General features: G+C 52.6%; 8 protein-coding genes across 8 annotated transcripts; 4 read left to right on the top strand and 4 right to left on the bottom strand.

Moving 5' to 3' along the window:
- Positions 1 to 1,215: 1,215 nt before the first annotated feature.
- Positions 1,216 to 2,103, bottom strand: B0I36DRAFT_366271 (uncharacterized protein; the record flags this gene model as incomplete). The annotated part of the gene is made up of 1 exon (XM_046159268.1): positions 1,216 to 2,103. The coding sequence occupies one exon, from the start codon at positions 2,101 to 2,103 to the stop codon at positions 1,216 to 1,218; it is 888 nt and encodes a 295-aa protein (XP_046007869.1).
- Positions 2,104 to 4,054: 1,951 nt separating this feature from the next.
- Positions 4,055 to 4,414, top strand: B0I36DRAFT_366270 (uncharacterized protein; the record flags this gene model as incomplete). Its single annotated transcript, XM_046159267.1, has 3 exons — positions 4,055 to 4,119; positions 4,217 to 4,316; positions 4,394 to 4,414. 3 exons carry the CDS (start codon positions 4,055 to 4,057, stop codon positions 4,412 to 4,414), a joined length of 186 nt encoding a protein of 61 aa, XP_046007868.1.
- Positions 4,415 to 5,138: 724 nt separating this feature from the next.
- B0I36DRAFT_294906 (uncharacterized protein) lies at positions 5,139 to 5,960 on the bottom strand (the record flags this gene model as incomplete). Its single annotated transcript, XM_046151827.1, has 1 exon — positions 5,139 to 5,960. Exon 1 carries the CDS (start codon positions 5,811 to 5,813, stop codon positions 5,139 to 5,141), a length of 675 nt encoding a protein of 224 aa, XP_046007867.1. The 5' UTR covers positions 5,814 to 5,960.
- Positions 5,961 to 7,123: 1,163 nt separating this feature from the next.
- Positions 7,124 to 8,343, bottom strand: B0I36DRAFT_161639 (uncharacterized protein). The gene is made up of 3 exons (XM_046148670.1): positions 8,322 to 8,343; positions 7,836 to 8,266; positions 7,124 to 7,453 (listed from the first exon to the last, which is right to left on the bottom strand). Exons 2-3 carry the CDS (start codon positions 8,174 to 8,176, stop codon positions 7,378 to 7,380), a joined length of 417 nt encoding a protein of 138 aa, XP_046007866.1. The 5' UTR covers positions 8,177 to 8,266; positions 8,322 to 8,343; the 3' UTR covers positions 7,124 to 7,377.
- A 1,256-nt stretch (positions 8,344 to 9,599) lies between these two features.
- On the bottom strand, positions 9,600 to 11,422 carry B0I36DRAFT_424371 (cytochrome P450; the record flags this gene model as incomplete). The annotated part of the gene is made up of 4 exons (XM_046162274.1): positions 9,600 to 10,212; positions 10,274 to 10,863; positions 10,925 to 11,013; positions 11,206 to 11,422. 4 exons carry the CDS (start codon positions 11,420 to 11,422, stop codon positions 9,600 to 9,602), a joined length of 1,509 nt encoding a protein of 502 aa, XP_046007865.1.
- A 3,312-nt stretch (positions 11,423 to 14,734) lies between these two features.
- B0I36DRAFT_366267 (uncharacterized protein) lies at positions 14,735 to 16,009 on the top strand (the record flags this gene model as incomplete). Its single annotated transcript, XM_046159266.1, has 3 exons — positions 14,735 to 15,080; positions 15,150 to 15,363; positions 15,700 to 16,009. The coding sequence occupies 3 exons, from the start codon at positions 14,735 to 14,737 to the stop codon at positions 16,007 to 16,009; spliced, it is 870 nt and encodes a 289-aa protein (XP_046007864.1).
- A 3,942-nt stretch (positions 16,010 to 19,951) lies between these two features.
- Positions 19,952 to 20,848, top strand: B0I36DRAFT_352565 (uncharacterized protein; the record flags this gene model as incomplete). The annotated part of the gene is made up of 1 exon (XM_046157122.1): positions 19,952 to 20,848. One exon carries the CDS (start codon positions 19,952 to 19,954, stop codon positions 20,846 to 20,848), a length of 897 nt encoding a protein of 298 aa, XP_046007863.1.
- Positions 20,849 to 24,360: 3,512 nt separating this feature from the next.
- Positions 24,361 to 25,049, top strand: B0I36DRAFT_352564 (uncharacterized protein; the record flags this gene model as incomplete). The annotated part of the gene is made up of 2 exons (XM_046157121.1): positions 24,361 to 24,523; positions 24,574 to 25,049. The coding sequence occupies 2 exons, from the start codon at positions 24,361 to 24,363 to the stop codon at positions 25,047 to 25,049; spliced, it is 639 nt and encodes a 212-aa protein (XP_046007862.1).
- Between the last annotated feature and the right edge of the window lie 320 nt (positions 25,050 to 25,369).

Genomic DNA, 25,369 nt, shown 5'->3' with positions numbered 1-25,369 from the left:
GATATCGGCGTCCTTGGACGGGCTGTCATTGGGCTGTCATCGGGCTTGTCGATAATCTCATCGAACATCATCTGCGCGGCGATACATTCCGTATCGACAGCGCAGATATACCCGATAGTGAATCGGTCACGATCTGACATGTTGGCAGGTCTGCCGGCTTGCGGAGTACAGTTGGATGCTAGTCCATTCCCGTGCTGATCATGAATGGGGATTCCGCCATGTCTGAAGTAAGAGTGAAGAGCGGGGCGCTAGTGGTGCCAAATAGAGGACTGGCGGGGTGGAACAATGAGGCATTTTGTAAGGCTTCTTGTCCAGCCCTCTCAAGTGGAGCAAAGTCTCCGTTTTCACTGGCTAGCCTTCTTGAAGGACTATTTTTGGTAACATCCAGGCAGAGAGAGACAAGGATTAGAAGCAGGCTGCGTGCCTATTCAGCCATGCCCGGTCTGTCCCCCGATGCACAAGCATGGATGAGGAGCCGGCTTGTCCCGCGAGCCGAATGTTGCGCTAATTGAGTCTAACGAGAAAGGGGAACACCCACTTCGACTCATTGATGACACAATTCAGGACACGGAAGAGCTACATGCATTGACAGCAGCTTCTGTAGGGTCCGCTGCTTAGGGTAGCCTTTAGCTATTACTGGAAAGATACGTACTGTAGTAGAGTGGTTACAATACTGTACTATAAGGGGAATTAAATACGAAAATGCAACCCTGGTGCAGAATGTAGCTACCTGTCCCGCCAGCCATCGCAGAGACAGAACGTGAGAGTCTTGCGATAATCGAAGTCCATATAACTCGCGAAGATGGCGTAATCACAGGAATGAGTCAAAGATTGAGGACCTGAAAGGGGAAGTACGTGGGACTGCATGTTGTGCGCTGGGTTTCCTTATGGGACAGGAGCCGAGCAGAGTCGAGAGTTAAGGGCATGTGGAGGCCGGGGCATTGTGGAGCCGGGAGCCGGGAGCCGGGAGCCGGGAGCCTTGAAGAGTCGGGGCCGTGCGGGTCCAGGAGTGAACGGGAGTCGTTGAAACTGCGGACTCCACTTCACCGCTACCCCACCATAGCACATGCACAAGCCACGGGACTAGCCAAATGCTGCCGTCGCTCTGCCAAGTCCAGTAGCCTGTGAAGAGTAAGCCTGATCCAGTACGGTAAAGTGACATTCAAAGGGCGAATATACGTTTGGTAAGAGAAATTACGCTTGGGGGTTGCTTTTCTAAGGTTTTAGTGCGAAAGAGTTATATGAGCTGGCTCTTTCCCAATCCAGACTTAACTTCCTAGCCTTCCCCAAGATGTAATCCTGGATGACCTGGTCCTTGCAAATGCCATGCCGCAGGATCTCCATCTTGAGAGCGAGGATCTCATCGCGTAATTCCTTGACGTGGGCGCTTAGGATACTGTTCTTCTCCGAGAGCTGTGTCTCTGTCTCTTGGAGCTCTGTAATTTCACACCTCGTCTTGTTGCGATACTTGGTCGCAGCTCTTCGGTTCTTCTCGCGTATCGTCTTCTTCTTCTTATTGCTGCTTGGAAGGGCCGTTGTATCTGACGGCGTGGACTGTGACGCGAAACTTGCCGTTGCATCTGGCGACCCTGTGCTGTGCACGTGTATCTCGCTATGACTGCGTTTCGTGCCGGCGAGCTGCGGTATCTCCGAGCTGTGTTGCTGCTGAAGCTGGTGGTAGCGATGGCACCTAAGTGCTGACGACGAAGGCTCCGGCGTAATTCCCCTAGGGCTGGTGTGTGTCCATGCGCTGGCAATGTCGGAAAAGGTGGTAGGATCGCTGGCTGGGGACATTGGCCACGAGTGTGTGCTCGAGGCGTTGTCGCCAAGAGCAGTGTTCGAAATTTGTGAGGCGGTGATAGTACCGAAGGGCATTGCGTCGTATGGCTGCAAGGGCATATTGTACATCTCGGGCCCAAGGTCCATAATAAAGCCGCTGTCTGTGGCAGATAAAGGAGCGTCCAAATGGCTGGAGTTGCCATCAAGGACCATCCAGGACATGTCGCCAAACTCGTCGCAGGCGAGGCCAAGAGTACCCCCAGACCACTTATGTACTGTATGTGTGGATGGTTGGTGTTGCGTGTGGTCTGTGAGGGCAGCCATGGTGGCAGCTATATGTGGTCGTCTGAGTCTTGCTGGCTTGAGCGAGAGATTTGTACTAGCTCTGTCTTCCTTGATCGTTGTTCTTGTTGTTGTGGCCGTGGAAAAAATGGGGGTCGAGGTGAGATGGCAAGGTGCGGCTTGTCAGTGCGTGGGTCTGTGGGTCGCTCCCAGGAATGGCGCCGGCTCTCTGTTGTATCAAAAAACGCGCCGCCGGACAGATAAGCAACGCCGGCCGTGACATATTTACGACCACAGCGCGAGTCAGGGAAGCACAGGAGCTCCCTGCTTGAAAATGCAGCCACGGTAAGTTCCGTGCGCGTTGGCCTGGGGTCAAACGGCAGGAGCGGGGTGCAAGTGGCTGGACTCGGTGAGGTGAGAAGCTCCGGCGGGCCCGCTCCGCTAGGGGTTCGTCAGGGCAATACCCCTCAACTGCGGAGGCTACTGTCGGCTGATGCTCTCCTCCCGCTTAACACGAAGCAGGCAAGCCCCCGAATCAGGCCCCGGCTGGCCCATTGAGCTAATTCTACTGTAAAGACAGGGCGGATAATTGTATCCGATGATGAAACAGTGGCGGACAACCTGATCCGACGACGACGAGAGGATGAACCATGTAAGACTGCGGTAATGACTGGTGATGGACCTTGCTGACTAGCGAGCTTGCCGAGACGTGATTGAAGTGAAGTAAAGTAGTTGCAGGTATCGACGGAGCGGGACCTTTGGGCCTCAGATGTTTCCGGAACTATTTGCCGCGGCAGTCGCTGCAAGTGATGGCCTTGTTGTTGTAATCATCCTTCTCTTCCTTGGAAGAGCATTCAGTCCCAGACTTATCCGCTTCATCGCACGTCTCTGTCCACTTGTTGTAGACATTCGTGTAGCCACAACGGCAGACTTCCGTGGCAACCCACTCGGTGCACATCTGACCATCATTCAGGCCGGTAGTGACCGTTAGTACCAGGGGCAAGTTGGGGTTACCCCATCGTTAAGGCTGAGTCGGCGGGCTGGGGGTTAGCTCGAGTGACGACCACTACTATGACAGTCATTACCAGGGCGAAACAAGGGGTGCGCGTTCCCTTGCCTCAACCCCCGGGGCCTGGGGTAAGGACCAGGGGTTAAAGGGGGCTGCGCGAGGGAGGGTTGGAGGGAGAGAGATAGAGAGAGAGAGGGAGGGAGGGAAGTAGGCGACACGTATTTCCTGGTTTGCAAGTATGATCAACTGGTTAAGCTGCTATGCATTCGGCTGCAGCAATGACGACTATTAAGCACCAGGTTATCGGCTATGGCAGTGCGCTACGAGTCTGACGGCGGCGTTGCTGGGGGCCAGGTCGGTCTGCTGAGCTGGTCTGCGAGCAGCGGCGGCGGCAGTAGTAGCGGCGGCCAAAAGCACCGGGTCCTCATCTGTATGTCGTGTAAGGTCGGGGTTCGGCCAGGTAACGGCGTACAGCTGTACTTCTAGCGGATCTACCGTCTAAAGGGCGAGGTAATGCGATAGATCCTCGATTACAGCTACACGGCCGAGCCGATTGCGGATCCGCAGGCCGTCCAGGTACCCGCCGACGGTTCGCCTCTCCCAATCTCCACCATTACTCTTAAGCACTAGCGAATTTGATTTGTACTGTCCATCCGTGGGTTATGACACTTGGATCTGAGTACGAGATGCACGGCTCCATGTCGCGATTAAATACAAATTTGAACACCATTGACCCGTTCATTTCGCAAGAGTAAACTGGGTGTATTTCCATGATTGCGTACTGCTTGGATAGGGTGCCGCCCCACTATTTAAACCAGAGGCAGCCGATGACGTCACCCCCGCCTTTTTGGGCGTCCAGCAAGCCACCGCTCACAAGAGCCGTCCATTTGACAATCCATCGTTCACACAACAACATCACCCAGAACTCATCGCAACATCCTACAAATTGAACCCCGCCAGCTTTTAACACAAAACACCGTCACCATGAACATTCCATCCATCGCCAACAGAGAGCAGGCTCTCGAGAACGACTACATCCGCAAGAAGGAGTGAGTAGCCTTTTCCCCCGTGGCTATCCGACCCGACCCCAAGAGGTTCCTTATACAAGTCTATCCCATACTGATGGTGACTGGCGGTGGTGCACAGACTCGAGAAAGCCAAGGCGGCAAGCGCCGCAAAGTCATCCAGCTCGTCAGCAGCAGCAGCAGAAGGCCAGCAGGCGGCGGGCGGTGCCGGGGCGCAACAGGTAAGGCGCATTCTACAACGTCGAGGCGAGAGAGTGTTTGAAGTGGGAAAGCTGCTAATGTTTGATGATATTCGTAGGGCTCTACTGAGCAGAAATAGGAATCAGTATGATGGCGAAAGGTCCTGGATTGAAAGACCGAAATTAGGCAGGCGTTCAAAGCTCGCTGCTATGAGTCTGTTGACCGGGAATAAGAATGCATGCTTCAGGTAACGCGAGTTCTGAAAATGTGATAGCTGAGAAGTGAACGTCTCAAAACGTGTACTCACACGTGCTATCGTAGCCTGAAGGGCTGTCCTTCCAAGTATAATCTCTCGTGGCGTAGGTCTGTCGGCTTGGAATGGCATGGGCGCAAGCATTAACCTCCAGGAGAATCAAAAGTCCTGCCAGAATATCCTCGGCGGGGTGTCCGCCGCCCATTGGAATTTTGCATGGACCAGAAACACTGAAGGGGGCAACTTGAATGCATTGCACCAAAGAAAGTTTAGTTCATCTGGTCAAATCTATCACGACGGATACGGTCACACGTGTCCGATCGATGCTTCAGGAGATCAGGAGATCAGAGTCCGAAGTTGGCTTTTCAAGACCACGCCAACAATGTTTCGGGATCCCGCGCTGAACTCAAGATATGGAGGTGGAATCAAGGAACTCCTTCGCGACGGAGAAGAAGCCAACAATCCCACTCCCGAAGAGCTCCTCGCCGCCACAGCTATCCACCAAATTCAAACCAGGGCCATTACAGAAGCGATCTCAACATTCGTGACCCAAGCATTGATCTGGTCCAAAGCCTCGCAGTTGTGATTCTTTGCGAGATGCACACATCAATCAACAGCCAGGAAAGGTGAGAAGGAATCTGATGAGATTGGCCGATAGGTATGGGCTAACATCTACGTCGGTCGCGGTATCCTCGTGTGACGAGCGGGTGTTCGGAGGCATGCGTCGACTCGGTTGATGTAAGAACTCATGCCAGCGAAATGACGCCCACTCGTAGATACGTATAAGAGATGGCTGGAGCTGCGTTGGAAAAGCCCCATCAAGTCCGTATGTAGTCGCGCGCTGAAGAGGGCGATGGCTACTCTGCCAGGCAAAGATAGCATTGATATTCGCGTTAGGGCCAAGGTCGTCGTACCGGTTAAATGGCGTAGCAATCTTTACAACGTGCTTCTCGGTAATACCAATAGTAATTTGCCGGTACATCTGCGGATTAACAGAAATATCCCAGCACGCCGATGTCGCTTTCTTCAAGATAGCTGCTAGCTTCGACGCGTCCCAGGGCTTTGATCTATCTACTCCCGAGCTGAAGAGTAGAGCCGGTGAGATGATCTGATCCGATGACACTCTCTGGCTGAAAACGGGCTCCTCACTTAGTGTTGTAAGGAATGGACGGATGTATACAAGATATCGAAAGAGAACCCGGCCGACTCGAAGAGGAAGGAAGCGTGCAACGTTGAATTCGCGATTCGTTGAACGCTTTGCTTTATGATGCCGCGTGAGTGTCATAACTGAGCCGTTATGGATATATAAACCGCGTTCGCCGAAGGCGCTGTTCTGGTATGTGAGGCTGAAAAGCTCCGATGATCGGCCAGTCTGGCCGCTTGTCGTATGGAAACAACCTGCAAGGAACTCGAGTAGCTTCTCTGCCGTCTTCTGGTAGCGGGTAACTGCGGCAGCTTTCCACGTCCTATAGCTCTCGTCGAATAGTCCGGAATACGGAGTGCAAGCCTGTTTGAGTAGCTGGGCGTATGCGTGCGATAGGTTGTTATACGGGTAGCTGATGAAACTGAACCCATCCTTCGTATTAACTAGGTCGTCTTTCACTTTCTCAAGATTGACGCCTACCTGGAGACCAAGCATCAGCTGCTCGCAGAGCTCCTCTGCATGCCTGATGAAGTGCTCTGATAACTGTCGGAAGGCGTCCATAGTAATAGTGAAGGAGTCCCCGTATGACACTGTTTGTAGGTCGTTACTCCAGTGGAGGAAGAATGATGGGGTATCTGTCCTAGCAATTACTTTTCCGTAGTCACGAAGGCTTAGCATCTCGATTAGGGGCGTCATTGACTTCGTAAGCATATACTTATGCCGTACTATGTCGAGCCGCTCGAATTGCCGATGTCGCGGTTGCTTCGAGATCCCGATATACTCGTATGCCCGAAGAGGTAGTGCATATTCTAGGAAGAGAAGTCGCTGGATATAGATCAAGGCTGAAAGATATGGTGTGTAAAGCCTTGCTGTTCGAAAGCCTCTACCGTCTGGAATGATACCAAGGATCCCACTGAAGTAGACGAGATGGGTTGAGCTGGGATGGCTGTCGGCGAAGCCTTCGGTACAGAAGGTAATACAAAGCTTGAATAGTAGTTCGAGAAGCTGGCTCAGCGCTGGGCTAGGGACGATCGCCTGATTCTTTATATTTGCGTATTGGACCTTTTTCTCTGTTTCGCTCTGGCTGTCGCTCAAGTCTGAGTCGCTCAAGTGCTCGTCGTCATCGTCATCCTCTCTATCCTCGTCGTCCTCGTCGTCCTCGTTGCCCTTATTCCATGAGGAGTAGGACTTACTATCTTGTTGAAAGGTAGTGAACGAGCGTTTCCTCAACTGAGGTTTAGCTGAGTAGAGTTTCGATACGGACTGTTTCCGTCCTCTATTACTAGAAGTTGGAACAGGCCGTTCTTCCTCAGCAGTCGGCCGTAGCTGAGAGGCGGGCTTTCCCGCTAGGATCCACCGTAGGAGCTGTTCCTCGCTCCAGGCCTCATGGGACCAGATAGCTCGAAGTAGCTGCTGCTGCTCCGAATCAAATCGAATAGGGAGAAGGTCTTGATATTGAAAGGTTGGTAGGCGGTAGATGCGGAAGATGAAGGCGATAAAACGCTGGAAAATCCGGAGATACTTCTGTCGGCTCGCCTTCGCTGAGACTAGGGTAAACGGCTTTGGATAGATCTTATCCGGCTGGAGGCTTCGGAACCAGCAAAGGACCGTACGAGATGTTTCGCGTGCTGTCTGCTCGCAGCGAGAGAGTATCCAGTCGAACATAGTAACAAGCCCAGAGATCTTAATTTCGTCTGCTCGGATACTAATATAGGGCGCGTTTGTAGGGTTGAGTGCTTTTCCAAGGTGTAGGAGTCGAGTAGGTGGGTTGGAGGGCAGAGCTGCGAGGGCGATCAGTACTGTATAGTTTGCGTTCTCGAAGATCTCCGGCCAGCCCGTCCGATCTAGCCATGGCTTGCTCTGTGAGATAGCAGTCCGTCTGTCGTTTGGATCTTTCCGTGCCGAATCGTAGTCCGAGAAAGTAGGTCGTTTGGGTGTCTCGAGAGGGTTCTGTTCCGCTAGGCGGCCAGGCACTGGACGAACCGTACCTCCCTTCCTATCCGTAACACTCCAATATCGTCGATTCGGCCCGGACCCCAGGACTGCAGGTAGACATCGTCGTAGAGTAGGCCGATCCGTGGTCGGGTCGCCGTTTGCCCTTCGAGGTGCTTATAGGATAAGTGCCTTGTAAGCTCGTGAAAGCTTGTCGTGAAGAAGACGCACTTGCGGCAGCTGAAGCCATCGTAGGTCTGGACTTCCGGATGGGGTTTGGAACCACAGGGCCGCAGAGCTGCGTCTGAGGGATTTTGGAATACCGAAGAGTAGTAATCGCGTATATGTTCTGGAAGTCCTAAGCGATCCGCTAAAGGGACACTATGCTTGTTCCATAAGTGTGCAGTAACCTGGGCTCCGTCTGGTGAAATAGCGTGTCGGCATTCGGGTCTACAGCAGATGAGGACATTGTATGTTAGGTCGGCGTAAAGCTGTAGGTATGTCAAGACCGGATCGGGATTATTCTCGCGGTCCGGCGTCGTCGCGGAGTCGGTTCGTAACTGGTTACTCATCGTTCTACTGTAGGCTGTCCTACTGCTGTCGGGTTTGTGGATTCATCGGTGGATCACATTTAGTGGAAAATATGGGGGTAGAAAGGGAATCTGGGGTAATGAGGTTGAGTAAATCCGCGGGAAAAGGGGCTGGAATAAGACAGACCTGCTACGTGCACAGACCTTTCGTAGGACATGACATGTCCAGGAAGGCAATGAGCGAGACTTCACGGCATGCAGGGATTCTGTTGGAGATGTGGGGCGCGTGGATCCCTTGGATTTCACCTAAAACCGCCCTGGAATAAGACAGTAGGTAGGGTTGTGATGACAGCGACTGTGCGCGGAGGAAGAAATTGACTAGGGTGTGCTGGATCTCAAATCGGTGCTCTTCCTTCACCACAAGCAGATAGCTTGTTACCAAAGCGAGCCAAGCGCCGAGCCTGTGGAAAACGCTCCGGGCATGCAAGGGGCCCCCTGGTCATCAGCAAGAACCGTTCAAGGTTGCACCGATCGGCCCACTCAAGCCTGCACACCTGGCGATAGTTCTCCCGGTGCTTCCGTGGGCGGAAGAATTGTTCCAGGCACAATCAGCACGCCACGTGGCATAGGAAGCCTTATGGCTGTCTGGGAGATTTTCGGCTTGGGGAAGCCTCCAAACTTGACCCTCTTCTATCGGCTTCAGACTACTGGCGTATCGAGCCAAACTGTCTTGCTGGTAGTCAGCTTTTTCTTTCTTGTTAAAGACAGGTCTGGCTGGCGATGTCCTGGACATTCAACAGCACCAGCCATGGCGTCCATGGGCATGGACATGACAGACATCAACTGCTCTCATCTTAGCGGATTGAACTCGTCAGTTGCCACAGGAGCGGAACGGGCGTAATGAGCAAACACAAGCCCCCCTCGACAAGTGGTAACGCCCGCAGTGGTGGAATGATACCTTGATTCCGTGGCGGCAATGTCATTATGACCGCACCAGGCCGGCAAATTATGGGGACGGCCGCTGCGGGTGCGGAGGCGCCGGTCACCCCGGCACGGGTGCTGGCGCCGGCACTTTGCGCTGCACACGCTCACAGCCCCTGGACTCCGATGATCTAGCTGAGAATCACCATGGCGTCGGCACTTGGACTCAGGCCCATCTGGCCCCCACTCCGTCTGATCTTGTCGTTGGTTGGTTGGGCGAAGGGACTAGATTGGCCTCTTCACTTGACCGGCTTTGAAGAGCCCGCAAAGAACTTCTATGCTCTCAATGCTTATTATTTGAAAACTTTAACAGTCCTGTGGACCTTGGCTCATTGAGATGATGCTCTCCTTTCTAATGCACAATGCTTTGGCGTCATAAGTACTAGGCAAACCACACCAAACGCAGGCGGAACAGGCTTTGCTGGCTTGGGTCGTAGCCTACATAGAAAAGCGGCGGAACATGAACACCGACAACAACCTCGATTTACTCCTCTCCGACGTACTTGAACATGATCTCCTTGGTCGGGTCCGGCATCACAGACGATACCCGGACAATGTTGGGGTAGCGCCCTCGCACGCCATCGGGCATCTTGATGTCATAGTCGAGCAGGATGCGTGCCAGGATAAGCTTGATCTCGTTGGCGGCGAAGAAGCGCCCTGGACATGCGTGCCGGCCGTAGCCAAAGCCCATGTTCTCCTTGCTCACGCTGATGAACTGATACTGTTCCTTGTTGGTGTAGTTGAGAGGGTCCTGGACCTTGCCGGCACGGATGTCATAGAAGCGGTACGGATTGAATTTGTGCGGCTCCGAGTAGATTGCTGCATCAGAGAGCGTCTCCGTGTGAGGCACGGCAATAGTTGACCCTGCAGGCAGCAGTGTGCCGTCGGAGAGTGTGACGTCCCTCTTGACGCGGCGCTGGAAGCGCGTGGGGCCGGTCGTATTCATTCTCTGAGACTCGCGCATGACTGAGTCCAGCAGCTTCATCTGGTAGAGCGCCTGCGCTGTCATGACGTTGTCGTTCTCGGCCATGACGGTTGCGATCTCCTTGCGAATTTCCGGAATGACCTCTGCGCAGTTTCCGATGAGATCGTACATACTAGATCCTCATAGTTAGCTTTGCGGTGTTGCACTTGATTCAATAAGTCGTGCTAGCTTACACATGCGTGGCCGTCAAGGTGGTTGTGTGGATGGCGGCAAGACTGAGTGTGAGCTGTGTCTCGGCTATATCCCCATCGTCGGTAACGTTGAATTTGTCGGCCTTGGCGATCATCCACTGCAGCATATCGTCCGGCGCTTCTTCACCCGCCTCGCGGAGAGCTCTGCGTTTCTGAACGACGGGGACCAGGAACTCCCTCGCCCGGCGCCTCTGCTCCTGTAGTTGGTGAACGCTGGGGGTGAAGTATCTGCCAATCGGACGGATCAGTCGGTGCCACGTCTTCAGCTCCGCTGCTGCCTTGAATAAGTCGACCGTGTAGTTGATACTCGCATCCAGGTATCTTTCGTCCCGGTTGAGCTCAGGACCGATGAAGATGTGACCAGAGATGACGGCCACCATCTTTAAAAGGTTTTCGTTGACGTTGATTGGCGCCCACTCCCGAGATTTGCCAAGGTATTCAGGTACTGTCTGGGCAACTTCCTTGGAGAGGAGATGGTTGATTCTGGGCAGATTGTGGGTGAGGTCGGAACGGATGACATGATTCATGAGTGGGTTATAAGTGCTGAGGCCCGTATAGTGAGTTTGAATGGCCTGGCATTGTCAGCGTCGCTCTTGGCCTATCAAGCTGAACGCAACTATGCAAAGAACTGACCTCGTTGAGGGCTTCCACATGGTTGATGACCGTGTCGGGCAAATTCCTCAACTCCTCCAAGTAGGAAATTGGAAGCACAATGACTTCTCCTGCATGCAAAATATCGTGAGCCAGCGGTCGAAATGAAAAGGTTGAAGACCCGGACAGTGGATTTTGTCTGTCTTGTGGATGCTTGCCACTTGCCTTCCGTCTCGGTGATTCGGTATATTTGATTCTTGAACTGCATAGCTTTGCCATCAGAATAATGACGATTTTCAGCGCAATCAAGGGCTCTTCACTACTCACCTTCTTGTAGGCATCAGCGTGCATTTGGACTGCGCTCCGAATATAGTAGTTTCGTCGCTTCTCGTACGTGCCAAGCTCCTCGCCGGCAAGAGGGAACTCTGTCGAAGCGGAACCCGGCGACAGCCACGGAACGATGACCATCGCACCGACTAACAATGCCCCGACCGGGACAATGAGCTGCATCTTGTCTGTGAGGAGCGTTTTGGGGTCCATTTTGGATGGGGTGTTATGAATGACGACGAGTTGCAATGTGTGGATAGATGCTGTACCGGACAAAGGACGACAACCATGATCTGCCTTAAGTACTGAAAGTGAAGAAGGAGCAACGCTCATGGAACAAAGGATTCGCCTGGGATATCCACTTTCGGAATCCCCAAACTCCGTGGATTGCACTATTTGATCCTTCGCTGCTTGTGCCACTATCTCCTTCCTGGCCGCACAGGGGACCAATAACACGGTAGGGGATGCTCGTCACCCGACGGCAGTTGGAGGACCCCTGGCATGCATAAACGGCTGCCAAAGTTCCGGGCCCCGCCCTTTATGAACAGCATATTCGACCCAATTTTGCCTTCCGCTGCAATGATCGATGCAGCCACCATGCTGAACAACCCGCAAGATGGACAATCGGGACGCTTTACGCGGCGCGTCCCCTCCAGCGCTGGTCAAACGCTGCAAATGTTTGTCTGGAGCACTGTAAGGTTGATGCTGGACTGTGAAGAAAAAGGACGGGCCGCACCAAGGCGATGCGCAAATGACACCAGCCTTCCAAGACAGTATGCAGAGGTGCCAATCTCGCCCAGATCAGGGGTGTGGAGGCACCCTCACTGGCACGGCACTTGAAACATCCCAGCGGGTTTGCAGGTGTTCCTCGCGTTCGTGATCGTATCGAACCCCGACCAGCAGAAGCACCAGCGGCTTTCGGCATTAAGCCCACGCTATCTGCGAGTGAGCACATCGAACCGGGACCCATCACCGTGCTTGGTCAACCCCGTGAGCACAAGTAGTTTCAAGTCCATCAACCCCCACTCCGTGCACCACCGGGGGATGAAGAAGCCTGGGGCGGACACAGTAGGGAGGATCTGTATAAGCGCGGCCGCTGTACCGCCAGCTCACATGGCCTCGCAATCCCTGGGCCAAGCCGATCAATTGTGCTATAAGTTATACGGAAAGCAAATTAATACAGCTTGCTAAATACAAGGACGGGCCGCCTACTCCTGGAAACATGACCATGACTACGTAGTCTAGCCACCATCTCACATAGAGATACTCCCCACACAGTTGCCCACCTCGATTGCCTGCTCGCAATATGCTAGAATACGACGCCGTTGCGGGCTCTTGGCAGTCGTCGTATCCGCGTCCTTAATCCCGAATGATCTCACTGGCTTCGTGACCTCGTCGTCCGTGGAATCCCAGGCGTGTTGCACAACTGTTGCGTATATGTCATAGTAGTCGACGGTGTAGATCTTGCCCGACGGGTCTTGGTGCCAGTCAGACTCAACGGCTAGTTGGTTGCAAACTCTCAGCCCGGGCCTTTTTTGATGTCCTTGGCTGAACCCTCGGGCAAGTCGCTCGGCCGCTCACACAGGATCGGATTGTGGCCATAACTCGAGGCGCCGGAGGTGCTCGCGGATGACGTTCCGGGTCCCTTCACCCACCATTTTGGTCCATATTAGCGAAGGCACGAATGTATTTGGACGAAGTAATCTCGTGATCTTTCCACTCCAAGCAGAACCTCATGCGACGAGAACATAATGTGATCGTGAACTTTATCACGTACCTTCTTGAAGTATACCTGCAATCTGACCAAGGGTATCAGTCCACGTGGTCAGTACCTTGGCGGAAAGACCCCGCAGAGGAATCATGATGGAAGCACTCAGCCTGTAGTCGAATACACCAGTATCATCAAAGACCGGAGAGGCCTTGGTAAAGTCAATGCCCCCGTGAGATAGCGGCCGCCATCTGAATTTGCCAGGATAATTGAGGATCGCACGGGGTAGTCGTTACATACTAAGCTAGTTGGTGCAGGGCATTCATCTTGCGTTTCTGTTGTTGCACTTGGACACAGCTCGGTGCGTTAGCACCACTGTCCCAATGGTCGAGCCCTAGAGTGAGCTGGTAAATTACACGGCCAGACCAGGCAGTTCCGTGATACTCGACCTTGCCGTCAAAAGTTTGACTACTGCCTTACCGGCGGTCTTGTCGAGCTGCTCGACTTAGTGGCATCGGTGCAGCGTAAACAGGAACCATGGCAAGTGGCGCATAGTCTGCTGGTTTTGCCAAGGTGTGCTACTTTGAAGTGTCTACTAAGAACCACCAGTTCATGTGGTTAGTAGCTTGGCTTGACGGCAGTTACGAATGCCCGCTTTGCATTTCTGGATATTTCTAAAGACTTCTAGGTCACGGCCTAGTACGGCATCACAAAAGCAGTACGAGGATGGGAACGGTCAAAATGGACAGCCATGGCGTTGAAAGGCGCTCGGCTTTAACGAGTGGCCGTTCAGTGCTGACCACGACACCTCACCGATCTTGGCCAGCAGCGTGCCGGGTGCAAGAGGCTCAACCAGTGTCGCCTAGAGTTTCTCAAGGATAACGAGCTCGAATGGGCTAGATTTCTTGGTAAGAGTTCGCCCGACGCTACATACATACTGGGATTGATCCCAGGGTCAAAAAATGACCAGCCACGCTTACCTCTTGATCCTGCGTTCCGGCGGGCTGCAGCTGACTTTGGCCAAGAAATTGACCATCGCCCTGCCCGCAATCCACTGATGTCTCAAAGGTTCTGACTAGCATGGTCATTGGGATTACTGGAGCAAGTAGTGCTGCCCGGGCAATTGCCAATGGCTACTGTCTAGCGTACGCAGCCACGTCAGCCGTATTGAGACATCACACACACACAAAGGGCTGTGTCGCACAGCATGGCCGGCACGAGCGTTCAGGCTGTGGACCTGCGGCAGTGCCTCAAAGCCCGTAGCTGCTGACCAGGCGGGCAGTGCGAACACTGAGGGCGCCGCTGTGGACTGCAACATGCAGTTCAACAACATTGCCAACTACGGCAAGAAGTTTGGGTGCTATGCCAAGTAGATTGAGTTCCTGACGAGCCAGCGGCAGTACTTGGTGGTGGTGGTGGTGGTGGTGATTGGTACCTACTTTAAGTACTTAAAGTACGTACTCGTACCCAAAGAGCCGAGACCCCACTGACGGCGAATAGGGCGCCGCCGGAAGGAGCGGCTGTTGTGGGCAGGGGACGGGCCGGGCTGCGCCTTCCCCTGCTAAGCCGCAGGCACTTGCAGGTCATCCAGGGACGTTACCTGAGGCTAGCAGGCGGTGCGGTGCTGTCGACAACAAACCCGCTGGAACCTTCTGTGCCACCACACTTTCCCTCGGTTTGCACCGCCCGTGACAGCTTCATCCCTCCCTCCTTGTCCCTGGGGACGCCCACGCCCAGGCGCCGCACGAGCAGAGCATGGCCGCCAGAGACGCCACAGACAGCCCCTCCTCCTCCTCCTCCTCCTGACACTGGCCCCTATGCCCGTCACCCTCCGCCGCTCCTGCCCCGCCTGCGCCCGGGCAAAGCACAGCTGCGACCTCCGCACCCCGCGCTGCTCCCGCTGCGTCCGCCGCAACTCGCCCTGCCACTACGCAAATGCGCCTCTGACCGCCACCGACTCCAGCCCGGCTCAGCCCCTCGCTCTCACGCACCGGCGTCGTCCCGCCCCGGTGGCCAGTCCCGGCACGGCCTCTCCTCCCAGCGCCAGCAGCAGTCCTGGTGTTGTGCTCCTCGACTTTGGCCTCGGCGCTGCCTGCGAGCCCTTCGAGTCGTACCCCCAGATCCGTCTCCCCCGAAATGTCGTCCAGCGTCTGATGGATCGTTGTGAGTACTTCCGCCGCCGAAAGGGCACCACTCCTTGTCCCATGTCTCGTAGCTGACCACATCTCACAGTCCTCTCCAAGATTGCCTTTACGTACTACCCGCTCGATCGCAATGCCAGGTCAAACCCCTTCATCCCGTCATGGTGGCCCCGCGCTCTCGCGGACCCTGCCCTGTTCCATGTCTCTCTCCAGACGGCCTCCCTCGACGAGGAGCTCTTGGCCCAGAAGGGCTTCCCAAACTCCCAGGTCCTCATGAACGACTCCATCTCGCTGCTCGCCGCAAAGTCGGCGACTCGTCCCGCGCTATCCAGGACGAGACCATCAACGCCGTCGTCACCCTGGCCGCCATAGAGGTAATTTCCTACATTCATTCATCATCGCCTGCCATGTCTTCGCGCTCAGTACTGACCTCCGTCTTCCTCCCGCTCAGCATGGCAAAAGCAACATCGCCACCAGCCAGGCGCATATTGACGGGGTCAAGGCCGTGGTCGAACTCCGAGGTGGCATCAACGTTGTCATGCAGGCCAATTCTCTTACAGCACGCATGGTGACTTAGTAAGCTGCGACCTGTATCCGTCTCCAAACGTGCGCGTCGCCGGGCCTGCTGACAGACTTCACAGGGTCGCATTGCTCGTCACTGGCGAGCCCCAGTTTCCGACCCAGGATGACGCACAGACTCAGCATCTCAACGATGGCCTCGCCCCAATCGAAGAATGGACCACTCTCCTATCCAACCGGGAGAGCTATGAGCTCGACACTCCGGTGGACATGGCATCCGCGCTAGACCCCGGTGTTGCCAATGTCTATTCCAGGTGGCAGCAGGGAGACGGCTTCTTCGCGACTGAGAAGCCGAGCATCGCCGAGTCTGTCACTGGCTCCCTCAAGGCCACACTGCCCAGCATAATTCCTTACTACGTGCACAGCGAGTAGTCTGTGGCGCATGGCTATAGACATTACGCAGAGTCTATAATTTTGCAACGTCGTCTTGGTGCTGCCACCAGCACCCCTAGTCCAAACAGCGAAAGCTACCTTCCGCGGACCTTAATAGAATAAAGACTGTATTATCCCAACATGTCGCTTCCTGCCTCTGATCCGTGTAGTGACCTGTGCATTCAATCTGTCATATCTGAGCTGGCCAATGGTGGTGATGAGGTGACTGTGTCCATGGGCGCGCGAGTGCATCAAACCTCCGAGACTGGTCCACGCGGGTTGGCCCGGGCATGGACACTGTCCCAGGCCGGGAGCACGGCTTCGCTAACTTGTATATACCAGGCTGTAATATCACAGTAGTGCTTAATGTGGAAAGATTGTGCTCAGTCAGTTATGTATACTGTCCCCGCCATTGGAAACCTTTAAGCGCTCTCAACAGCGATCAAACCGAGAAGGAATCCGCAACAATCCAGACCGCCCTGATAGCCAAGTATGCGTCCACTCCTCATTCCCGCGCTCCTCGACCCGCCTCATAGTCGTCAGTGTAGGGTCGCCGCCGACGAACTGCGGATCTCCTCCGGGATCGTACCTGATAACCCCGAAGCCCATTACCATTCGCTATGGGAGTGATCATGGGTCTTCTCTTTCAGTCGCGAGCGCGAGATCACAGGATAAGAGTCCTAGTCGGCGTGCGCGGGGTGTGCAGAGTCGCTGCCTGATGTGGCTATTACAGGCCGCCACGAGGCTGACCTCACTTGCTAGATGTCGCCATTCTACGGTTATGACGACGATCCCTATCTGTTATGCTGCATCGTCTTCTACGCATTCGGTCAGTTCTCACGAGATGTCTACAGACATATCTTATCCTCTTGGGTTAGGACGCCACCAAGAACTGGGTGCGATGTCCTGCTTCGCAGCCTCCAAACCCCCCTTCGGTGCAGGTTGCCACATATCTCCGAGTGGATGCGTTGTTCCCGGTGACGGTAATCACGAGCTGGGACCTTCTCCCGAACCGGTGTGAGGTCCAATCTTGGAAGCAACGTCCCTTTATCGGCGTATAGAATCACACAGATTGGTGATTCTAGGGTGGAAGGAGGATGATGGTTCATACTTGTCAGTCGCCAGGCATTCACGGAGGTAGACTGTGGCGCGTTATCACTAGTTGTTCTTAGCTACTCAAAGTGAAGCGGGCCATAGTTATGGAAGGCTGTAACGGCTATATCCTTCGCCTTTCTTCATCATTTCCTAACTTCTTAAAGACACTCAACACGCCCTATGATGAGCCTGCAACGAGCGGATTATATACTACTGAGTGCAGCAGAAGCTAACAGATTGGAGAGTAGTCGCACCGGCGAGTGGTATAACCGTGGGAATCAGACGGCTCTTCGTGGACGAGTCTGTGGACTGTGTAGAGTTGTGGATTCCGCCTCCCATCCTCGACCTTGAATGCGGCTGGCTATATGTGAAATTGGAATCCACCGATTTCGTTTGACTCGTAGGTGCATGAGATGCTGCAGTGCCTACCAAGGGATGACCTGTAGTGACGGGTTGACAAATGACGTTCCAGATCGTAGGATCTGGGGAATATACCCAGGTGCTGCAAGTCGTCTGCGCCTGAACATGTTGAGCTAGAGCTGAAAGAGTGTAAGCGGCAAAAGCAATAAGTAGCATGCTGATTATTACGTGTGATGTGCCGCAGGGTACTGGACTGCTCCAATCATTGTCAGTCAAGGACTCAGTGAACAAATAAGCATGCCCTATCATTTATACATTCTTCTACTCCGCTTCGACAAGCATGGATACCAGAGCAATCCATTTCTGGATGATAGAACGAGCTTCATGCTACATACTAAGACTCAGATGCAAGACTAGACTTCCGATTCGGCACCGGCCTACTGTACCGATTAAGTGGCCCTACGAAGCTCTCAGTAGCATTGCGTTGACAAATCTTATGTCTCGTATGATCCCGCTGTTAGCCAATCTTCCTTGACAGCACAGCCAGTCCAGCCTTCCCGGGCTGCATGTGTCCCTTGAGAGCCATGACGTCGGTTTCGGATCAGACCAGCCACGACTCACTAGGCAACTGGAAAACACCTGTCCTTCACTTATTGAAACCTAGCCAATAACCGCATTGCGACTGCTACGCAAAGGATGGGTGCGTGCATATATGCATGGCGCCATACGCTGAGTAACTAGGGCTCCGGAACTCTCCCCGGACCCCGAAGCTGGAATGAGACCGGGGTATGCAGCCTCTCATCAGTGCGGTTGCCTAGAGGAAGTGCTGCGATTGGTCCAGGGTTCCTGGCACACTCCAGTGCGAGTTGCACACTACAGGCATGGAACCGAATGAGACACCGTCCAAGCATCAGAATCTTCGGGGAACCCGAGTTTGCCAAGTGCAGAGGCAGCCCCAAAGGCACTGCAAAGCACTAATACCACCTTCCGGAGCAAGCCGGCGTCACAATCTCATGTGAAGATAGTATCGCGCATGCGGGCAACTCTTGTAGGCAGTCTCTCCCTGTTTATATAGACAATTTGAACAGACTCGTGCAGCGATTTGGCAAGGGAAGAGGGATTTGATTCATCTGGACAGGCAGGCTCGCCAATCTGATACACACTCAGGTATGCGCGGCACACGCGGAAGGATGCAAATACATTCCTGGCTTATCAAACTGGCATCTCATCCGATTTCCGATGCTGGAACCAGCATGCGATATGAAGGCGAAGTGCTCTCTTCCGATAGCGGGGATGATACCGTATCACTAAGAATCATGCTCATCTTGTGATGTTGTACACAAAGTCTCAACCTCCTCGCATGTGTGAATGGTGATATACGATGCAACATGGGCCAATGGTATCGTGTTGTACTCGTCTGAAGTAACTTGCAAGCGGCCCCTGTTACGAAAGACCCAACAGATACTTGCTTCGGAACGGTCAAGAACGGATGTGATTAGTTGACGGCGCGCGAGCTGCTCTTCAGGTGCTGGAAAAAGCTAAGAACTGTAGGAGATACTCATTACAAAACTGGCTACGGCATATCACATCCAGGCATCACTAAAAATGTGCGCTAGTCATCCTACTAAGTCCCATTCCCTTGTAATAGGAGTCTTGAGTATACGCTGCCGCCGAGCTTTTGTAGACATGGCGTTCGTGGGGTATCTTCGAAGCCATCATATCTGGCACCGTGAAACCAAGAGCTGCAGTTATATTATTATCATTGTCTTCAAATCTAGTGCTGAGACCTACATAACTAACGCAATGGGGAGAGCGGGTATCTCAGTTTCAAAGGCAAAATACAGCCCTCGCTCCGGTGATGATACCAGTCTTTACGTATCATTCCTGGTTGGCAACCGGGGCACGAAGATAGATGCCATATAGTTAAGAGTGCCAAGATATCTCGCTTCTAAGCTGCGATCAATCTTATTGTCGTACGAAGAGAAGAGCACCACAGTAGTCATCCACTAACGCAGCTATTGCATGGGCAAGGATGTTGCGGCTTACCATGGGGACGCGGCATTAATGGGAATGTGTTGGGAAATTAGCACATGAGTTTTCGTACCACGAGACCCGACCTTCCCCGCGGATAGCGCAAACATGAAAGTACCAGCTCCGCGTAAAAGCGAGTGTAAGAGAATGACGTCCGTTGAGTCACCGAACACAGAGAATCCGCCAGATGGTTCACGAGAACTTCCAATCTTGGTTATGGCCTCTCATATGGAGGGTCTAAGCTTCCCTTCAAGAGGAGTCTCAAGAGTTTTGGTCGCGTCAGGGTAAGTTCACCTGCCTTGTTTTCGTCACTGTTAGGAAATATATGATACGACGTTTGCCTGGTTGTTAACCGGGCTTGAGTGGCTGTTGACGAATGAATAATTTATGTACTTTCAATATTTCTGTTGTCTATTCCAAGTTAAAAAGACACTCGGGTGTACAAAGCACATAGCAATGGTCGTTACCAGAAAGGGAATAAGGGATCATCTTTTCCCGGCAACATCTGAAGACAGACCGATACCTTTCAGTGAGAAGTATGCCAGAAGACGAACGCCAATCATTGGTCAAATCAAGGGCAGAACGAAACGACGATATCTGATCAACCTTCCTAGAAAGCAGGTGGGCTCGCACATATCCCAAGTAGAGCCCGTGTTCAAGCAGCGTTCGGGACAGGGCCATTCGGACACGGAGCACAGTGACCGCCTTGAATCGGAGGATACTGACGCCGAGCGTACTGATGGGGATGATACTGACGCCGAGCATCCTGAGGTCAAGCGCTCTGTTGCGAAGCGCTCTGTTGCGAAGCGCTCTGTTGTGAAGCGCTCTGTTGCGAAGCAAAATGATGCAGAATCCTATACTAAAGAACAAACTGATGCTGGCCATAACGTCACGGAGCAAACTAACACGAAAACTCCCCATAAAAATTCTTGCGAAGATATATATATCAATCGAATGCTACCAGATTTCCCTGTAACTGAGCAGGAGCTGAGCCTTGAGATGTCGAGATTTATACAGTACCTAGTAAGAGCTCAAGTGAGCCTTGCCGTTTACGATAAAGATGTTTGGGAGCCACAATTTCCAGGAACCGAGGAACAAGTCATCTCCAAGTTATTAGAGACCTTCAGACATCTCGTTCGGATGGAGGTCGGTAGTTATAAGAGGTGGGCTTCACCGCCTCACTCTCCTATGACTGTATTGTCTCGAAGCACGAATCGTAAGAAATATCAGAACTGTGAACTCGTCGGAGTCTTGCAGGATTTGATTAGGAAGACCGCTGAGCAGTACAAAGACACTTTGAAGTATCAACTCGAGTTGGGCAATCAACCTTCATTAGACTCAGCACCAACATAGGCTAAACTGATGATTGTTAACTCGCACCACAGAAGAAAGCACCCTGTAATTAGAAGAACTCTGTTAAGGCAATAACATATAGCTTTCTATTGGAGGGAGCAGCAAATGGTTCATTTGGGATACAATGGAGTACCTGACTAAGCATTCAGAGCTCCGTCGGGAGCATATAAATGGCGCGCTGGAGTGCGCCTGCACCATTCATTATTCCCTTTGTACGTAGGCAATTAGTTAAATAAGTACCACACTGTATCCTCATTCTGCAGCTCTGCGAGCATTGCTTCCCCACTTGCGACACTTTCATATCCCGTATCGTGACGAATACGAGCAAGGCCAGTGTGCGGGGGCAGGTGAGGATTCCTCTGATCAGGGTCAAACAGCCACTACGACCGGGTGGAATTGAACGCTTGCCAGTTTCGGCGCTATTGCCGAGGAGGTGCACTCTGGCCCTTGACCAGAGTGACGGCATTCCCAGACTGAGCCAAACACGATATTGGAGGGGAGGCAAGCTGCATTAGCAACTAATTGATGACGCAGCACTTGCAAGGGAATCTCTGATCATGGCATTCTCAATGGGGTAGGTGATGAAACGAGTGCTAAAGTGCAAGGATACAATGAGGTCAGAATCAAGTCGGATTGGTGGTGGCGACTGGTGTTGTGTGAGAAACGAAACTATCTATGGGAAACATCACGATGGCGTCAAGCCTTTTGTACTAATCTATGAACAAATTTCCGATCAGATAAAGCCGCAAGGCCATAGCACAGTAGGCGCTAGCAATGAACGTATCATCCATTGACCTATCGATAATTTTATAGATTTCAAGTCCAGTAGATCATTAAATGTTATTATCAATTATGGTTACGACCCGCTACTTATGCAGTTGCTTATTTAGAAAGAAGGCTTGTGAAAGCTGTCTAGTGCGGGGCATTGTAATACATCCTTCAACGGGGCGTCTATTACTTCACGCTGCATAGGTTATTAATCCGAATCATTAGTTGCTCCAACCCCTGGTATTATTAGTAGTTGGCTATAGTGTTCCGAGACAAAATGCTTGAGAGAATGACATAACGTAAATGCATAGCGAGTGGGCCAGCATAGCGAGTGGGCCACCCCCACCACATCTCGAATCAAAACCTCGTCAGCAAAACCAAAACGTCTTGAATTGATATAAACTAATCGCTATCTTCGAATTCAGACCCTAGAGTAACTATTTGGCAAGTTCTCGCATTATGGCCAGTCATCCCGCAGGTACCACAGCGGCGCTGCGTTGGCGTAGTGCCGCCTGCATGACCTCGATTTTCTTGCATTTCCTGTGTTATTTGAGTGTTCACCTCTCTCTGGGCTATAAGGTCCTGTCCCTCGCCTAGAGTCATGCTCTGGCCTTTCCGGAGACGTGTTTTCTTAGCTCTCCGGCGCTTACTAAGTACTGCATTCTCGTCTTCAAGCATCTTCATCCTTGCCTCCATTAGGGCGAACCGGTGCATGATCCCCTTTGCTCCCTTCGTGAACTGCTCAACTGCTTCAATAATTGACGTTGGAGAGCTTCCCTGGTGACGAGAGATCCGACGTTTGATGAAATTAGACTGTGAACGGGCTTCCATAGCGGTGGTGGGCGTTCGGGAAGTCCATGGCTCCGGTGACGTCCGAGGCGTCCTCGAGGGTGTTGGCGTCTTGAACTTCACATCGAGCTTGGATAAAACGGCTTCAGGGTCATAGGGTACAAGTCCCGCCCCTCTGAAGCCTCCCTGGATGTATTTTTCCGTCATTGTCTGCTGGAATGCCGCTAAAAACGAGGGGAGGAAGTCCTCCTTGCTGATATGCGTTGTACCCGCCTTCATCTTAAGCTCAATTTGCCGACCGTATGCTTTCTTCAGCGGACCAAAACAGCCAACATCGAGAGGCTGGAGTATATGAGACGAGTGAGGAGGCATACAGAGCGTAATAATGTTGTTGTCCTTACAGTAGAGCTCGAATTCGACCGAGTGGTGACTTTCGTGGCCGTCGAGGACGAGGAGGCGATAACCGCCCTTTGTTCGCGACTTTGTGTGCTGATCGAAATGTCGAATCCAATCTAGACCAATTTCGTTTGTAGTCCAGCCGTTTGCGGATGTTACGATTCTCCAGTCGCGAGGAATCGCGTTATCTTGGTACCAGGTCGAGAGGTGATATTTGCCGGCAAATACTACGAACGGCGAGACGTAGAATCCAGTCGCGCTAACGCCCTGGATTACCGTAACCTATTCCCGATTACCTAGTTACTTCATCTTAACGTTCGACCGTATTTACGCGTTTATAACAACCATCCCGGTCGCGATAACGCCCATCTAAAAGCCTATCTCGTCGAAGTTATAGATATCGGAGTCCGCTACGCCGTTTTTCGCGACTACGTTCCGCACAAGCCGAAACTACGCGTTTATCGCGTCAGGATCCTCGCACTAGGCTCTCTTATAGTCGTACTTGCGAAAGAAACGCGTCTGGAGCTGTGGTTGTCGCTTAACGAAGTTTGACGCCCATCGTGGACCGACGCGTAGCGCAGCCCGCTTATCGAGCAGTCGATTCGCCATTTCTCCAAGCTCACTTAGCCGAGGAGGATATGCTCGCGCATCCAAGTCGAGAATATAGTCGACAATCGTCTGCTCCTCTAGCTCTGTTAATTTCATCGAATTTAGTAGGCTATCGCGTCGAGAAGGCGTCCCCTTATAGCGGCGGGTAAGCGTTGTTCGAGAGACGTTATAGATTGCAGCTGCGCGGCGTATAGAAAGGGAAGGATCACGGTCCATAGCTTGAAGAGCGAGATTCAATTGGTTATCTTTAGAAGGGGTCTCCATGGCTGGTTGTTAAGTAAGATGTGTTAGAAGATGGAATTCTAGTGAAGTGATGGAGGTGGCCCACTCGCTATGCTGGCCCACTCGCTATGCATTTACGTTATTCATCTCACCGAAATAATATGTTCCGCTATCCAACCGAGTAATAGATCATATCTCTCTAGAACGCCATCGATATTCGAACAGCATTCCAATATTTTCAAGCAAACTCAAGGGCAACGGTGCTTAATAATCGTAAACTACACTGCTTGGTAATTACCAAGCCTTCTTACTGACAAATTCGTCCTGAGGCTGTCCTTGGGCGGCTTTTATTATAAAATGCTTGGATGACTTGGCTGGATCATGTGGATCAACTTCCGGGCGTGGCGTTAATGCAGCGCTGGGATCCTCCGCGTCGATGTACTGCTAGCACATCAGCTAGTCCCGTATAGCCTAGAACTCGTCATTGGCGTTGGTGAGCGGTTCCCGCAGCTCGGGAAGATGGTATAACATCGCCGGTCAGCGGTAATGGACCTCAATGTCCTTTCACAGCCGCCTGCAACCAGACATGAGCAGACATTTATAAGCAGTGAGGGTAGAGAAGGGGCTAGTGAGAGTTATATATACCCAAGCTCTGATTAGTTCACTGCGGCTAGATGTTAGTTCCACTTCCACCTCCATTTCACTGTGAACCCCACTCTTCTTTCATGATGGACGCCAAACACCTAAGTACCTATCGTCTACTTGCTCCCGAGAGGTTTCTGAATGAGCTCAAAGCCAAGACTGTGCTTATTACTGGCGGCGGATACGGCATAGGAGCCGCCATTGCCAAATCATTTGTCAAAGCCGGAGTGGCCAAAGTCATATTAGTTGGTCGGACGGAACTAAGTTGAGGGACACTGCAGCGGCATTGGGCTCCACAGTTAAGACCTCCACTAAGGTCGCCTATTACGCCGTCGACATTACGTCCAAGGATGATGTTGAGAACCTTTTTGCTTCGATCTCAACCATCCCGGACATCCTCGTCAATAATGCCGGTTTCTTGGCAGCACCGTCTAACTTCCTCGATGCCGACTTGGACGAGTACTGGAAGTCCTTTTCTATCAATATTTTTGGCACCGCTTTACAAGCTGGGTCACCAAGCAATCCAGCCGTTGTGGTCACCCTCAATACCATTGGGGCGTATTCGGTTCGGGTGCCTCACCTCTCGTCCTACGGAGCAAGCAAAGCCGCGTTGGCCCGTTGGTCGGAATCTATTGCGGTGGATATACCTGAACACGTGGCTCGCTTCATTTCTGTTCATCCCGGTGCGGTCAAGACGGATATGGGCATCAAATCTGGTCTTGATGGTGTTTTTCCAAGTACCGATCCTGCGCTCGCCGGAGACTTTGTTGTCTGAGCAGTGACTGAGGAGGCAAAGTTCCTTTCTGGTCGGTTCGCCTGGGTGAATTGGGACGTTGAGGAGCTGGTGGCCATGAAGGAGGAGATTGTGGCCAAAGATTTGTTGCGCACTAGTCTTTCGATTTAGTTTTCTTATTATTGTGACAGTGCAGGGCGGCTTAGTCAGTTTTCGGGGCTCGGCGTGGGCTTCAAAGTGCAGCAAAGGCTCTTCACGTTCACCTTCTTGAGCAGCGCGCTCTGCTACAGTACCTCTAGGTGCTCTTTATGGCCCGGGCTCGTGCTAGTGGGTTCCGGCAGGGCCGTGACGTTAACTGCCCC

Source organism: Microdochium trichocladiopsis (assembly GCF_020744255.1).
Source record: "Microdochium trichocladiopsis strain MPI-CAGE-CH-0230 chromosome Unknown B0I36scaffold_9, whole genome shotgun sequence".
Taxonomy (NCBI): Eukaryota; Fungi; Ascomycota; class Sordariomycetes; order Xylariales; family Microdochiaceae; genus Microdochium; species Microdochium trichocladiopsis.
Note: the sequence above shows the minus strand (reverse complement) of the source record. Positions and strands in the feature narration are given on the sequence as shown.

Excerpts from the sequence above, each read along its gene's own strand:
- B0I36DRAFT_161639 (XM_046148670.1), bottom strand. The coding sequence starts at position 8,176 with ATGAGTAACCAGTTACGAACCGACTCCGCGACGACGCCGGACCGCGAG. Across the intron at positions 7,454-7,835 it reads GATGGCTTCAGCTGCCGCAA|CTCTGCCCTCCAACCCACCT; the intron begins GTGCGTCTTCTT and ends TCGCCCTCGCAG.